Below are 13,308 nucleotides of genomic sequence, written 5' to 3' on the forward strand. Positions count from 1 at the left end.
TGCGGGTTTCGTACAATATTCGCTGTTTTATTAAATACGTTACACCTATTGATAGAAAACTGTAAGAAACTATATTACAGTTACAGAACAGTTACCTACTTAGCTCAACAAAATCACGAAAGGGTAAATTACATCAAAAAAAATGGCGGAAGAAGAATTTGTTCTGGATTTAAATAAAATGAAAATAGCTGACTTGAAGCGAGAACTACAGCTTCGTGGGCAAAAAGTGTCAGGAAATAAGCAGGATCTAATACAAAGACTCCAACAATACATGGAAGAGCATGAAGGAGCAGAGGTAGAGGATGATGATGATGCTGGGATTCTAGAGGAAGAAGAAGAAGTGGAACAGGCTGTGGAGGAAACAGAAGAGAAGCTGGAAAGTCCTCCAGAAAAGGATGAAGATCCACCAGAGGAAGAAGAACCAGTGGCAAAAACTCAGGAAGACATGATAACAACGCCAGAAATAAATCTGTCGAAAGATATGACTGATGACGAACGCAAGTTGGCTCGGGCCCAAAAGTTTGGTCTGAAAGCAAATGAGCTTTCTGATGCACAGCGTTTGGCCAACCGCTCTAAACGTTTTGGAGCCAAAGACGTGGGTGGGCCTGTTGGAGTCGACAAAGAGAAACTGAAATCTCGAGCTGAACGTTTTGGAGTGGTTGTCTCTGACACTTTGTCGAAAACTGAAGACGAAGAACGAAAACTGAAGCGACAACAAAGATTTGGAGGTGTTCACAAAGGACTGGATAGCGCTTCTGAGGAAAAGAAGCGAAAAAGGGCAGAGAGATTTGGAATATCTGTGGCCTGATTGAATGAACAGTGCATTGTTATGTGATGTTTAAGTAGTTTAATTGCTGTTGGCTCTGAAGCTGTGCAAGTTGTGTTTGTACTTTCTAAATGGATACTTTTTTGTTGGTGGAGGTGCTTTTAATGTTTCGTTAGAATTAATAGCAGAAAAGCAAAATATATTATTGAAGCAGCTTTCAATTTAATATCATCATTAGACGGTCATTTTTGTTGTGTATTCATTCATCTGCTATTTGAAAATAATGTACCAATACTATTGTGCATAATAAACTTGTTTTTAGGTGACAAATTATTGTTGGTTAATTGGCAAACATAGTTGGGACTCTGAAAAAAAAATGCATGACGTTACAATGTCTGACGGTGATGGGCCTCCGTCAGCAAAACTGCCCAGAAGTGAGCTTTACAAACCCCCAACAAATGAAGAACTTATGGATTTGCGAGAAACGGAAATGCTTTTTCACTCCAACTTAGTGAAATTAGAGGTTTGTGTTTTTCCTATTTGTACAGTGTAGGAATGTAAGTTTTTTCTGACTAAAATTAGTCAAAGAAAAGGTGCAGAAGTTATGTTTATTTTTTTAAGGGCTGTATTTATACAATTATTTTTATTTCATTCATATTTTCAGATCAAAGAGACCCTCAAGGAAATTTCCCTTCCACAAAAAAGAAGGGAAGAAATAGATTCTTACCTTCATTCATTGCATGATGCAATAATGTCAATCAAGGAAACAGAATCAACACTGGTAATGATAAATTTTAAATTTTTAAAACAAGATATTTCATATAGAATCCCTTGGTAAGTAACCAACCAATAAAGTACATGTCAATAGCAATTATACCCAGTTTACGTTATAAGCCTTGCTAAAACTGCACATAGCAGCACCTTTATCTGCATTTATTGATAAAACCACATGTTTTGTACTTGTTTTTTTCTCAGCTTCAGAGTATGTCGTGGTTAGACTCTTCAGTGGTCTTTCCAATCGTCCGAAAGCCTACAAAGGTGAAGGGAAACATGAAATTCATTCCTCCAGCTGAGATCAAGTTGGTGGGCAGCTATCAGCTTGGCACCTGTCTCAAGCATGACATAAATATTGATTTGCTGCTTGTTATGCCCAAGGTACCACAATGACAAAAGAATGCGAAACATTACAGCTTCCCTGTAATATTTTTCATTCGAGATTTTTTTGACAAAAGATTGCAAAATCCCGGGGTGCCAATACTTTCCAATATATACATTAATTTCATCAATGATGTACAAGTAATTTTTGCCCACTTTGCGAACCTCTGTTGCTGCTGTCCAGTGGTTTAAAAACTTTCAGGCCAAATCGCTCAGATTTAAGATTTACGCTTAAAATTTCAGGAGTGTTTTCAAAGCAAGGATCATCTGAACCAGCGTTATTTCCGAAAGCGTGCCCTGTACCTTGCACATGTTACTTCACAACTTGCCAACAAAAGTGTTGTGTTTGACATAAAATTTTCATACTTTGGTGACAATCCAATGAAACCAATAGTATTGGTCTCACCTCCACCGGGTAAAAAATAAGTTCATAGTTTTTTCTAAAAATTGATTTGTTTTTGTTAAGATCCAAAATTTTTACCGTATCATGTATGCTGGTTGTTTCTGACATGTGAACATTTAAATGTTGTCCCAGATAAAAACATTGACCACTATCACATTGCTACAGTCATGTTTATGCAGTGTACATGAAAAATCTCAAACGTTTTAGGTTTTTGAAGCATAAATTTCTTTTATCTAAATTGGAGGAATCATGTAACTTTCTGAAATTGTGAATTGATTAGCAAAATTGTTCAAACACTCTTAAAGCAATTTGCAACTTACTATTTTTAATTTTCTTTTAAAGATTTTTACAAATATATGATTTTTTACTAGGAAATTTGAGCAAGATAATCGTGAGACTTCATGCTTGTCCCCAGTCTGGAAGCTTTAAACCAGAGAGATTTGCACCGAATAAAAGCAATATAAGACAAGCTTGGTACACTGGTGCACAACCAACAGAAGGTATAAAATAATCAAAAAAATACCAAAAAAAAACACCTGTAATGTTTAAAGATGACGCTTTGTCACCCACCCCACACTACAACAGCTGTATGCTGAAGGACATGTTGATGGAATCCCATTTATATTTCGTTTATGAAGCATCAAATGACTTCCAGTCGTTTAAAGATGCAGTAAAGCTTTTAAAAGTGTGGCTTCGACAGAGGGATCTGGATCAGGTAAACACTCTAAAAAAATACAGCAGTTAATCTGTTTACATTTTTACTTTCATTTTAAAGGGCCATGGAAGTTTCAGTGGGTTTTTGGTGTCAATGCTGTTGTGTTATTTAATATCAATCAACAAGATCAACAAATTAATGAGCAGTTACCAGATAGTGAGAAACACTTTACAGTATTTGGGTAAGATCTTGTGAATTCTCAACTAATTCTCCATGCAAAAGCAGCAAGATAAAATAACTGCACTGGTTTTGGGCTAAATTTTCAATGCTTATTTGTTTAATGGCCCTGTATGATGCAAATACACTAAATAATACATATCAACATCATTCAAAAAGGTATTTAAAGGTGGACTTTGTCGTAACAATTGCAATGGAATGGGGGAATGATACCCATGATCAATTAAAATGAATTTCGAAATAGTACAATACATATGATTTAGGCATGTCTGGTTGGAACAGCAATGGAATTTCTTTCAACAAAACCGAAGATCTTTCAAATTTTCACAACCATTTTGAAGTAGTATTTATTGACCCAAGTGGAACATTAAATTTGTGTGCTGATATGCCACTGCTTGTGTACAAACAGGTCTGTGTATTGTAGTGGTCATTTTTTTATTTCTGTCATATGATTTTTTATGTGGCTGTCCTTTTTGTGTTGTAGGTTTGTCACGAGGCCAGGTTGTCTCTTGATGCTTTGGACGACAAACAAAGTGGTTTTTCTTCAGTATTCATGAAGCCTGTTCCATTCCTTGAAAAATACGACCAAGTTATTGAGTAGGTCTCGTTACAGTGTGAAGTAGTAACAAGTATATGCTTCGGAATAAACTAACTTTCTTCCTAAATTGTGATAAGCAAAAAGTTCAAATTCAAAATTTTAAAATTACCCCTTTTTACTGAACTCTCTAAAGCGATTCGAACAACCCTTATTGCTTGATCTATTTTGCAGTTTTTAGAGATGAACAATATGTTTTTAGACAGATTTATGCCTATATATTAAAATTTTTGTCCAATTGTAGGTTTCTCAAACCAGCATCATTAAAAAAAGCAGCAGAAAAAATTTCAGTGACTCAGAATTTGCCTGATCATGGAGGGAATTGCATCACTGCAGTTCTTCCGCATGTCATTGCACTTCTGTCGAAGGGATTAGGAAACAGAATCCAACACCTTGGTATCAGAACACATTCCTATAAACCAGTAAGCTGCAGAATATAAAAAATATTTACCACATTATCTTTATTTGTGTTTCCAAAAATTGGACTGCTTAAAATAGCCCGTGGGTGATATTTTTTCAGTGGAAAATTGACGAGAGCCCTCCAACATGGAAAGAGGTCGATGGCTTTTCCCTGGGTTTTTTGTTGGATCAAGAATCCTTCACCAATGTCCTGGAACGCGGACCCTCTGCAGACTTCCCAGAAGTAAATATACTCACAAAATATTTATAGTTTAAGTAAATCCTTCGTCTATAGCAGGTCGCCTAACCTTGATGCACCACAGATCGGCTTAATGTAATCATTATTTTTTATGGTGATAAGCTACTGAAAGCATGGCATGTACAAGTTCTGATGTTTTTGTCGAACAACATCATGTGTGACAATGACAATGGTGCTTGCTAAAATTAAGACCAAGAGTTTGTTTTTACTGCATGGATCAGTTAGAAATGGGCAAAATTGCAATATAAATAATCTCTATTGTATATTGTCATTTTGCAAACGTGAAGTTTCCACCTGTGTCACGCACAACGAGTGTCATTGGAAAAAGGTCGATTTTGGAACGAAAATATTAAATGCAGTTAGAAATGACTTACAAACTAGTATACCGGTTACCTTAGTTCATGGACAGGTGGTTGGGGTGGAGACTCCTATAAGCCTGTCTTAAAAGTAGAAATAATGACATCGTATGCCATCATTTTTGTGTTAGTAGCCGCAACGATTTAAATTTTTTATTTCATCAAACAGTTTTGGAATATGAACTGGTACGTCACCGATTGTGTCATGAATAATCACCTCTATGTCATGCATGACAGGGTATTTGGACTCGGCACATTAGTTTTTTTTAGGGAGGCATGTGGCTCTTAAAAGGCAGGGGTGCACAACACAGGGAACGCGTGAAACGTCACACAATTGTCAGTATCTTTCCCCTTTCGTTGCATCTGATCATTCATTTGCGTATTAGTTCAACGCGTAAAAAGGTTTTACGAGTAATTACTAAAACAATGAGGTGGCACGGGACCGGATTGTACAAAATATTTCGCACATAGCCTAATTTTATTTGCGCGTGACTGTACTCCGGTATTCTTTTCATTTCTTAGTGATGTCGCCATCATTTACATGCTTCTTTCTTCCAGGCGACTGCGTTTCGTGAATTCTGGGGAGAAAAGTCTGAACTGCGGAGGTTTAAAGATGGTGCGATTTGTGAGGCGATTGTGTGGAAATGTTCCAATGCTGCAGAGAGGAGGGAGATAATATTAAACATTTGCAAGTTTCTTCTCAAAAGGTGAACTCTCTTTTGTCAAATTGTACATTATTTTTTCCTCAAACGCTTAATTGCTATTTGAGATCTGAAATATATGCACTGATGAAGGTTTATTGTGTGTGGGTAATTGTAGACTAACTCGAACAATGTCTGTGATATGCTCAGTGCAGTAGTTCCCGCTGGGGTCCGCGGCACTTTCTAAAATCGTCGCCAACAGCGTTAATAGTGGTTACTATTTATAGCTTCATTAGCCTCAATGTGCATTTTAAAAACACCCTGCGCTTTTGTGATAAAAAAAATCTAATTTTTACAACTATTTACTCATTTTACAATAGGTCTGGAAGCGACCTTTTATGCCTTCTTGTTATAAGAAAACAGTAATACATTGTGAAGTGCAAAGGAGGCTAATTTGCCGATAAACCCAAGTCCAATAAAAAATAGAAATATTTGTTTTGTGCAGGCACTGCGACATCAGCCCCTTAGCTTTGCGGTTCACGGGGTCCGAGCTTGAAGAGTTTATTAAAATTGCACCACGATGCTTGAAGAATGGTTCAACTATCGGATTTATTGGAACAGGTTTGAATCCTGTTTCTTCAAGTTTATTATTAAAAAGCAAGCGTTGTTACGCAACTTTCACATATCCAACGAAGTACATCTGTGAGTAAAATGCAATATACGATACGTCAAATTTGTGTTTGAGGCAGGATTCGTAGCTAAGGGCGTAAAACCCGTTCCTAGAAGCTTCATATGCATGCTTGATCATTAGGAATGGTGAAATAAATGCTTTATTACATGTAAATCTTATTATAAGGAAATACAAGAAACGAGTACTGGTTCCTAAGTAAAAAGGTCAAGAATCACCAGTTTCACCGGGGATTTCCCTGTAGAAATTACTTTGTACTCACTCTTGACTAAACCATAAATCCTATAATTTGCCTGGTTAAAAGTTGCATATCTACAACACTTCAGGTGAAGAAGCATTACAAGATTGTGGCTCGGCGTACAACGACTTGTGTTTGAAGTTGAGGGACCTCAAAAGTCTTCCACTGTCCATCACAAACCTGCAGGGAATTTCATCCATTTTACGTCACACTGAAGTATGTTTTCCACTATGAAAGAATATTTTGTTTTGCCCTATTTTCACCCTCGATAAATAATATCTGTTATGTATGGTTTACCATACATCCACGCTGGTATACTTGACGCAAACACAAAATGAGTGGTTAACACTTACGTGCTAATGCCGAGTTAGGATTGATGCAATACGACATTGGTTAAAGCTTTCCATAAAACGTGTAATAACATGTGAAAGAAACTGCATTTTTCTAGCATTATCTCTCACACTGAACGTAAGTTTTTATGAATATATTCATGGGTGATTTTACTGCTCTTTATTGCAACACAATTGCACATCGCACAAGTGTTTTGGAGCTGCAGACAATGTGTAACTGCTTATCAGGCCGGGTCCCCACTCACGCTTTGCGCCGACGGATTCTATGTTCGTTTCAATGTCCCGAGCGTAAGCCCGTACGCCGGCGTATAATGAAACAAACAAAGAATCCGCCGGCGCAAAGCGTGAGTGTGGACCGGGCCTAAGTCTCATCAGCCCAGCTTGTTGTGCAAAGACTTTTTTCGGCAAAAAAACAGCATTACTAACTTTCTTCACGTGTACGTTTTGTGTCCTATTAGGTTTATCCGCCAAGCAGGTGTCAAGCAAACGATGCAGTTCCAACAATTCGCGTTGCACAAGATCAAATACAAGTTCCTGTGCCGGAGAAGAAATGCCCGACTTACGTTCCGCCAATAGAAAGTTAGTATCCGGAAATAAGAGCGCACATTTCAAACATTGGTGTGAACATTTTGTGGTCTTGAAATAATTTGAATATTTGTTTTTCTCCAAAGTAGGTTCCATATTATTGTAGGGGACAAATTATGTTTATTTTATCAATGATATACTGGAATATAATCTAGATTAGTTTTAAGACTTTATGGGATCATTTTACGGGTTAATGTATGGTAATTGTCTTGCCAACCCAAGTTATTTTAAATTACGGAGAATGGCTCGTGACCCTTTTTTGGCCAATGCGGAGATCATCCGAAACGTTGTGACAGTTAGGGAATTGGAAAAATATCGCTGTACATTCGACAAAATCCAATGTCTCCATAGATCTCTCTCTCAGTCCACCGTGGTATGTTGTGTTACACTGCCACCTTGACAGACTTCATAAAAAGTTATTAATGTTGGGAAGCGCATCACAGGGCGTGTCAAATTTGGCTCACCATTGGTTTAAAAATGGCACGCAGGTAGATTTTTACCTAGAATGTAAAAAATATTTTTCAAAATGTGTTCCTTAATTGTGTGTTGCAAACATGTTTAAAGACATAACCTACAAAATAGATAGTGCACAAAAAGGATGGCACGCATCCTTTTTAGATCAAACCCTATAAGTTTCGATGTACATGCGTATGACCTCTCATACCTTTGTTTAACAGTAATCTGCAACATGGAGGGAAGTGGAAAGTGGCCACAAGAGGCGCAAGCGCTCCGCAGACTCAAAGCAGCCTTCCATCTTGCAATGGCTAATGAGCTCAAGCACAATCACCCTAATCTGATTTGCATCCCGTCACAAACGCATATCGATGTTCTAATGGTAAGTATGTTGCAAAATATGTTTTGCAAAAGTCGTCACGCAAGTTGTTTTTAGACTGCCAAGTAGTGCTCGGGTCATTCGGTATTATTTTTACATTATTCACAAACATTTTTTAATTTCGAAAGACCGCATGCAGGCGTTTCCCCTCAGAGGCAAATTCAAACCAGTCAAAACCCTATGTCTCTATTGCTATGAGTTGCACTACCAGAAATAACAAAAACAAATTCCGCAAGCCGTGTGATTCCACCCAATAACATGTTTGTCGGTTTCAAAGGATGGTTTCGTGTTTCGTGTGTGTGTTGCCTACCATCGCGAAGTAACCATTCTCCAAACGGTGTTGACACCGGACGGAATGGTGAAAATCAAAAACACGCCACAGTCGTTGGAGCTTGCCAAACGAACCGTACACCTGCCCTTGTTTTCAAGTTCAATTCACGGGTTCGTATATTTTCATGTATAACTTGTGTTTATTGTGTGTTGGGACCAGGGCAGATTGCGAATAGCGCTCAATGTGCAGTGTTGTTGTTTTTTAAATAATTTTAGTGTAACTGAGTTGTTTGTGGTGTCAAATTTATTTGTCTATTCGCGCACCTTGAAAAAGTACCTAATCTTATTTTACGGGTGCTTTCTGTTTTAACCGCACTTCGAACAAAACAACTCAAGTCTGTTTGGACTGCGCTCTAAGCCATGTGGAAGCTTTCAGTGTTTGTTTTTTCACCCAGGTTGCGGCAGAATTTCCCAGCCTTCAGTGGAGCATGTCGTCTCGCAAAACGTTGGGTGAATTCACAGCTTCTGTCAACACACATCACGACCGAAGCTGTCGAACTTATGGTTTCGCATCTTTTCACTGATCCCTTTCCATTCACCGCACCAGGGTGAGCGTCTGTGTGCGTTTTTCCGTGTATCGGTTTTCCATGTAAAAATTGTAATGACATTTCTACACAAGTGAAACCGGGTCGCTTTTTTTAACGCTGCGGAAATTCGCGTTTTGGTCGTGATTGGTCGATGGCTGGAAATAAATGGAATACAGCGTATTTTAGTCCGAATTACGCAGACTCATTAGCATATTTCGTACCCAAATACAATGCAAAAATATTAATGCAAATGAAATAGCAGTCCAACAATCAAACCACCGCTATTGGATCTTTGAGATTTTTGAAACTACGCGCGGCATTTATGGAATGTTGAAATTTAACATTGATTCTTTGATTCGTTCATCAAAAAGTCAAAAATTATGATGATATAAATATTATACAGTATATGTATGTTGAGTTTGATATTTTGTTGCAGCCATTTTTATGTTACTCATCAAGTTGTCACCTTTTCGTGTTTTTCCAGTTCTGCCCAAGTCGGATTTCTCAGATTTTTGAGATTCGTCTCCAGCTTCGACTTCGCGCAGAATCCTATCATAATCGATTTCAACAAGGAACTGAACGGTAAGCTTCATAACACCACAATTCACAAACGAGACGAACTAAGCAGTATCCATGTGCCCTAAGTTACACATGCCGTTTCGGTTATAAGGGGTGTCAAAATTAAATAAACTACAATGTTCCTGATACCATTAATGTACTCCGTGGTTTAATATTTCTGTGTTTTACTATGGCTGTGTGCATTTTCCTAATTCTGTAATTTATAACAACCATCTTTGCCTCTCCTCAATATTAATGTTTGTACACAGCGTCCGACTACGAGTCGATATCGGAACATTTCAAGCAAAGTCGGGACGCCCTGCCGCCTATGTCCATTTTTACGTCCAAGGAAAGGACGCAGTCCCTTTGGACGGCTGAGAAACCGAGCGCTGTAATTTTGAGGAGGTTTAAAGATTTGTCCAAACTTTGCCTCGATTCTGCTGAGTCATGCTTGTCTTGTACGGCTGAAAGAGATTTGTCGGTGAGTCAGCAAAGTACATTTTTTTATTGTTTTACGTCGTTTATGTATAGAACAAGTAACTACGACAATAAGGTGATCGTCCCAACTCAACCAGACGTGGGCAAACCCCGGCCAGCGGGCCTAGACTGGGCCGTTTGGTCTCGCAAACTGGCCCGCCAGGAATTTGTATGAATCACGGTTCGGCCTACATAGTAATTTTAGTACACGTTGGTTTACTATTTGGTTTCAAACGTTAATTAATGCAAATAGGGTGGTTCCTCTTTGTACGGCCTATCGACCCCGTCTTCCATATTTTTCATCATTTGTGGTCGGTAAATTGGGAAGTTTGCCTACAACTGATCTGAACTCATTTTACTTCATAATTGAAACGACCTAACTTTTGTGTAATGGAAGATTTTATATTTTCAGGCAATTTTTATGCCAAACCTCTCCGTTTACGACGTCATAATTCATTTGAGGCCGCGTTGGTTGCCAAGGCGACACGAGCAAATCGTTCAGCGTGACATCGGAAAAAGTATTCACCACAGTGATGATGACGAATTCGTGACGTCACGAGTGCTACCAGTGCTCGGTTTTGACCCCGTTCAAATTTACCTGACCGACTTAGAGGTTTGTTCCGTTTGCAGACATAATAATATTTAACTGTGACGTCACAATGGGTTCCTTGTGCCTTTAGAACTGCTTTGGAGACCTCGCATTGTTTTTTCACGATTATAATGGCGGTTCTGTTATTGGAGTTTTATGGAGGCCGAAAGCTTTTGAGACGAGGCCTTTTAAGGTGAGCGCTTGTAACGCTTTGATCAGCATCAATTTTACTGTGTCATTTAACGATAAAAGTTTGGTATTTAGCTGACTGTAACGAATCTTACCGTATTTTTTACATGATTTTTTCCTTAGCTCTCATCCGCGGCTTGCGTGGAAATGTCGGAGGAGGGGAAGTGCGCCCCAAGTGTTCATAATGTGTTGGAAGATTTCAAAATCATCGGCCAGGGTTTGGTTGAAAAAATCGAACTTCACTCCGACAAGTGGATGATTTGATTCCTCTCGCGCCTAAAAATAAAAAAAAAAATATGCAAAGTCGCCAAATTGTTTTGTTATCCTGTCGAAAGTTGACAGAAGTCGTGTTTTTACGGATATGTCAGGATTTTGGTGTTAAAATATGTGTCCGGAAAAACAGTCCAAAACTGTCCAAATATCCTGAATTTTCAACTTGGCGCCGGCTAATCAACGTAACATTATGTAGTTGCCGTCGAAAATATTTACAAAATTTTCGAGGTCATTGACTACCTTACTCTTTTCGGACTTGTGCATTGACAGATATGGCAACCTAACTTATCCCTGTCTTGCAGCGGTCTTCATACTTACATGCTAAAATGGTCAGTAAAATTTGGGTGCAAAATAAGTGGAGTTAATAACTTTGAACAAAAAAGTCAAAGCTAAGATGCTGTTAAACATTTTAAGTGAACGTTTCGAACCTATACTTGTTCATCATCAGTATGGCCAGTAAAAGTGATTGTATTGGTTGCGGTGCTGGTAATGTATAGCTATTGCGCCAGGGAAAAGTTGTATGCCTAAACCATGTCACACAAACCCATCCACTTTTAAAGCGTGTTCTGAGTTGCGAAAAATGCCGGGCCTTTTGTTAATTGCAAATGCCACAGCAGGATCGCTCAACTGCAAACGCCTTGGCCTGATAAAAACGTAGGCCTATATCACTCAAAAAGTGCAGCGACATGAAAGCCACTCTTTCTAGGCCGCATCTCTGTATTTCTATAGAAAAGACTTTCCCGGTTGGGAAATGCCCTTCTCGAACTCTGTCCTGCGTAACAGAGTAAATGGGTCATGCATGGGCGCCAGTGTTTTGGTTGAATGAGCGCAGATGAACAGGCTGCTGCCAGGGCGATTTTCAGCGTGTTTGGGGCAGTTTTACTATGGTTTTCAGGGTTATTAGTCAGGCAGTAAATTGGTAGAGGGTGCTGTTGAACATGTAGCTGAAAAACTACCCAAACATTGAGGAAGATTTTGTGGAAAAATGAATCACAGAAAGGATGGTCAATTTGTGATTTTCTGGTAGTGCCGACCCTTGACTAGGAATTCTGGCCAAATTTATAATCAAGATAACTACTAACTGCTCCCCCGGGGGCATTTTGACCCTCTGTTGGCCATTATTTCGGCCAAAAAAGCAGAAAAAAGTGTAGGTTTGTTTTGTGAAAAAATGAATCACAGAAAGTACCCTCCATTTGCGATTAAGTGAAGCCACCAACCCTCCTCTACACAATTCATCAAGAATTAGATGTCTTGCAACTGTCTTGGGGCCCCACCGGGGCTGTTTGTACACCCCCTAGGACTGACAATTTAGCAGTTAGACTTTGCAAAACCCCCCAATGTGCTGTCTTAATGTAGCTGCAATCAATTTTTTTCTGTTCAGCAATAGCAGTCCCCCTTCATGAGTCATCAGACCCGGCAATTGTTTTTGGCAAACAAGAGAAACTGTAACCAGGTGCACAATAACAAATGACTTCTAAAACTCAATTTTTATGATTTAATTGTGAGATGCGGCCTCTACGCAATCCGATGAAGAGAAAATTTTTTTTTTACATATAGCCTGAAACAATGTGCAGGGCGAATCGTAGAGGGAAGTAGTTCTTGCCAAAACACCCGCAATGGCACACAAATGTCTTGCCTTAAAATCTATTGTTGTTGATCACGCTATTGGGCCTTCGTTTGGCGAATGTTTATCGCGTAGTGTGGTTGCTAAAATTCCCCGACATGGATGGAAGGGAGTTACGTCGTGCGTGACAACTTCCATTTAAAGGCCGCATATCTGCATTTCTTTGAAAACAAGTTTTGTCGGCGGGAATAACAACAGTGTAGTTGTTTTTCTGTCACAATATAATGATGATGTAACAAACCAATCACTGATGCGTGGAAAGGGGTGGAATTTTACAGTTCAATGAGCAAATATACATGTGCAAATTTGGGCAGTTTTAGTGGGATTTTTGAATTTTCCACTTAGGAAGTTACATTGTGCCGGGTGAAAAATAAACTAAAAAAGCAATTCAAATTTCAGCCTGTGAACAGAATAATGGATTGTTTGAGGGTTGTTTATGTCCCCTGTAGGCCACCGCAAGATTTCTCAGAAGGGTTTCACATCCTTGCTGTGTTATACTGACCCATCCCTGTAGGTCACAAGCCCCAACAATGGGTGTTGTTAAAAAGGATTAGTCGGCAGGTGCGTTATTGCGGAGGACCT

General features: G+C 38.9%; 2 protein-coding genes across 2 annotated transcripts; both read left to right on the forward strand.

Moving 5' to 3' along the window:
* Nucleotides 1-38: 38 nt before the first annotated feature.
* Nucleotides 39-1,088, forward strand: LOC145905499 (SAP domain-containing ribonucleoprotein-like). Its single transcript, XM_082992716.1, has one exon. The coding sequence runs from the start codon at nt 143-145 to the stop codon at nt 806-808; it is 666 nt and encodes a 221-aa protein (XP_082848842.1). The 5' UTR covers nt 39-142; the 3' UTR covers nt 809-1,088.
* LOC145905498 (nucleolar protein 6-like) lies at nt 1,072-11,115 on the forward strand. Its single transcript, XM_082992715.1, has 23 exons — nt 1,072-1,289; nt 1,431-1,547; nt 1,742-1,921; nt 2,165-2,336; nt 2,696-2,824; nt 2,876-3,039; nt 3,100-3,220; nt 3,480-3,625; nt 3,701-3,813; nt 4,056-4,233; nt 4,332-4,454; nt 5,384-5,532; nt 5,972-6,087; nt 6,481-6,608; nt 7,201-7,321; nt 8,005-8,162; nt 8,437-8,600; nt 8,885-9,037; nt 9,501-9,598; nt 9,844-10,055; nt 10,464-10,664; nt 10,732-10,833; nt 10,953-11,115. The coding sequence occupies exons 1-23, from the start codon at nt 1,143-1,145 to the stop codon at nt 11,091-11,093; spliced, it is 3,333 nt and encodes a 1,110-aa protein (XP_082848841.1). The 5' UTR covers nt 1,072-1,142; the 3' UTR covers nt 11,094-11,115.
* The last annotated feature ends 2,193 nt before the right edge of the window (nt 11,116-13,308 follow it).

This window comes from Ascidia mentula, chromosome 6, assembly GCF_947561715.1.
Source record: "Ascidia mentula chromosome 6, kaAscMent1.1, whole genome shotgun sequence".
Lineage (NCBI taxonomy): Eukaryota > Metazoa > Chordata > Ascidiacea > Phlebobranchia > Ascidiidae > Ascidia > Ascidia mentula.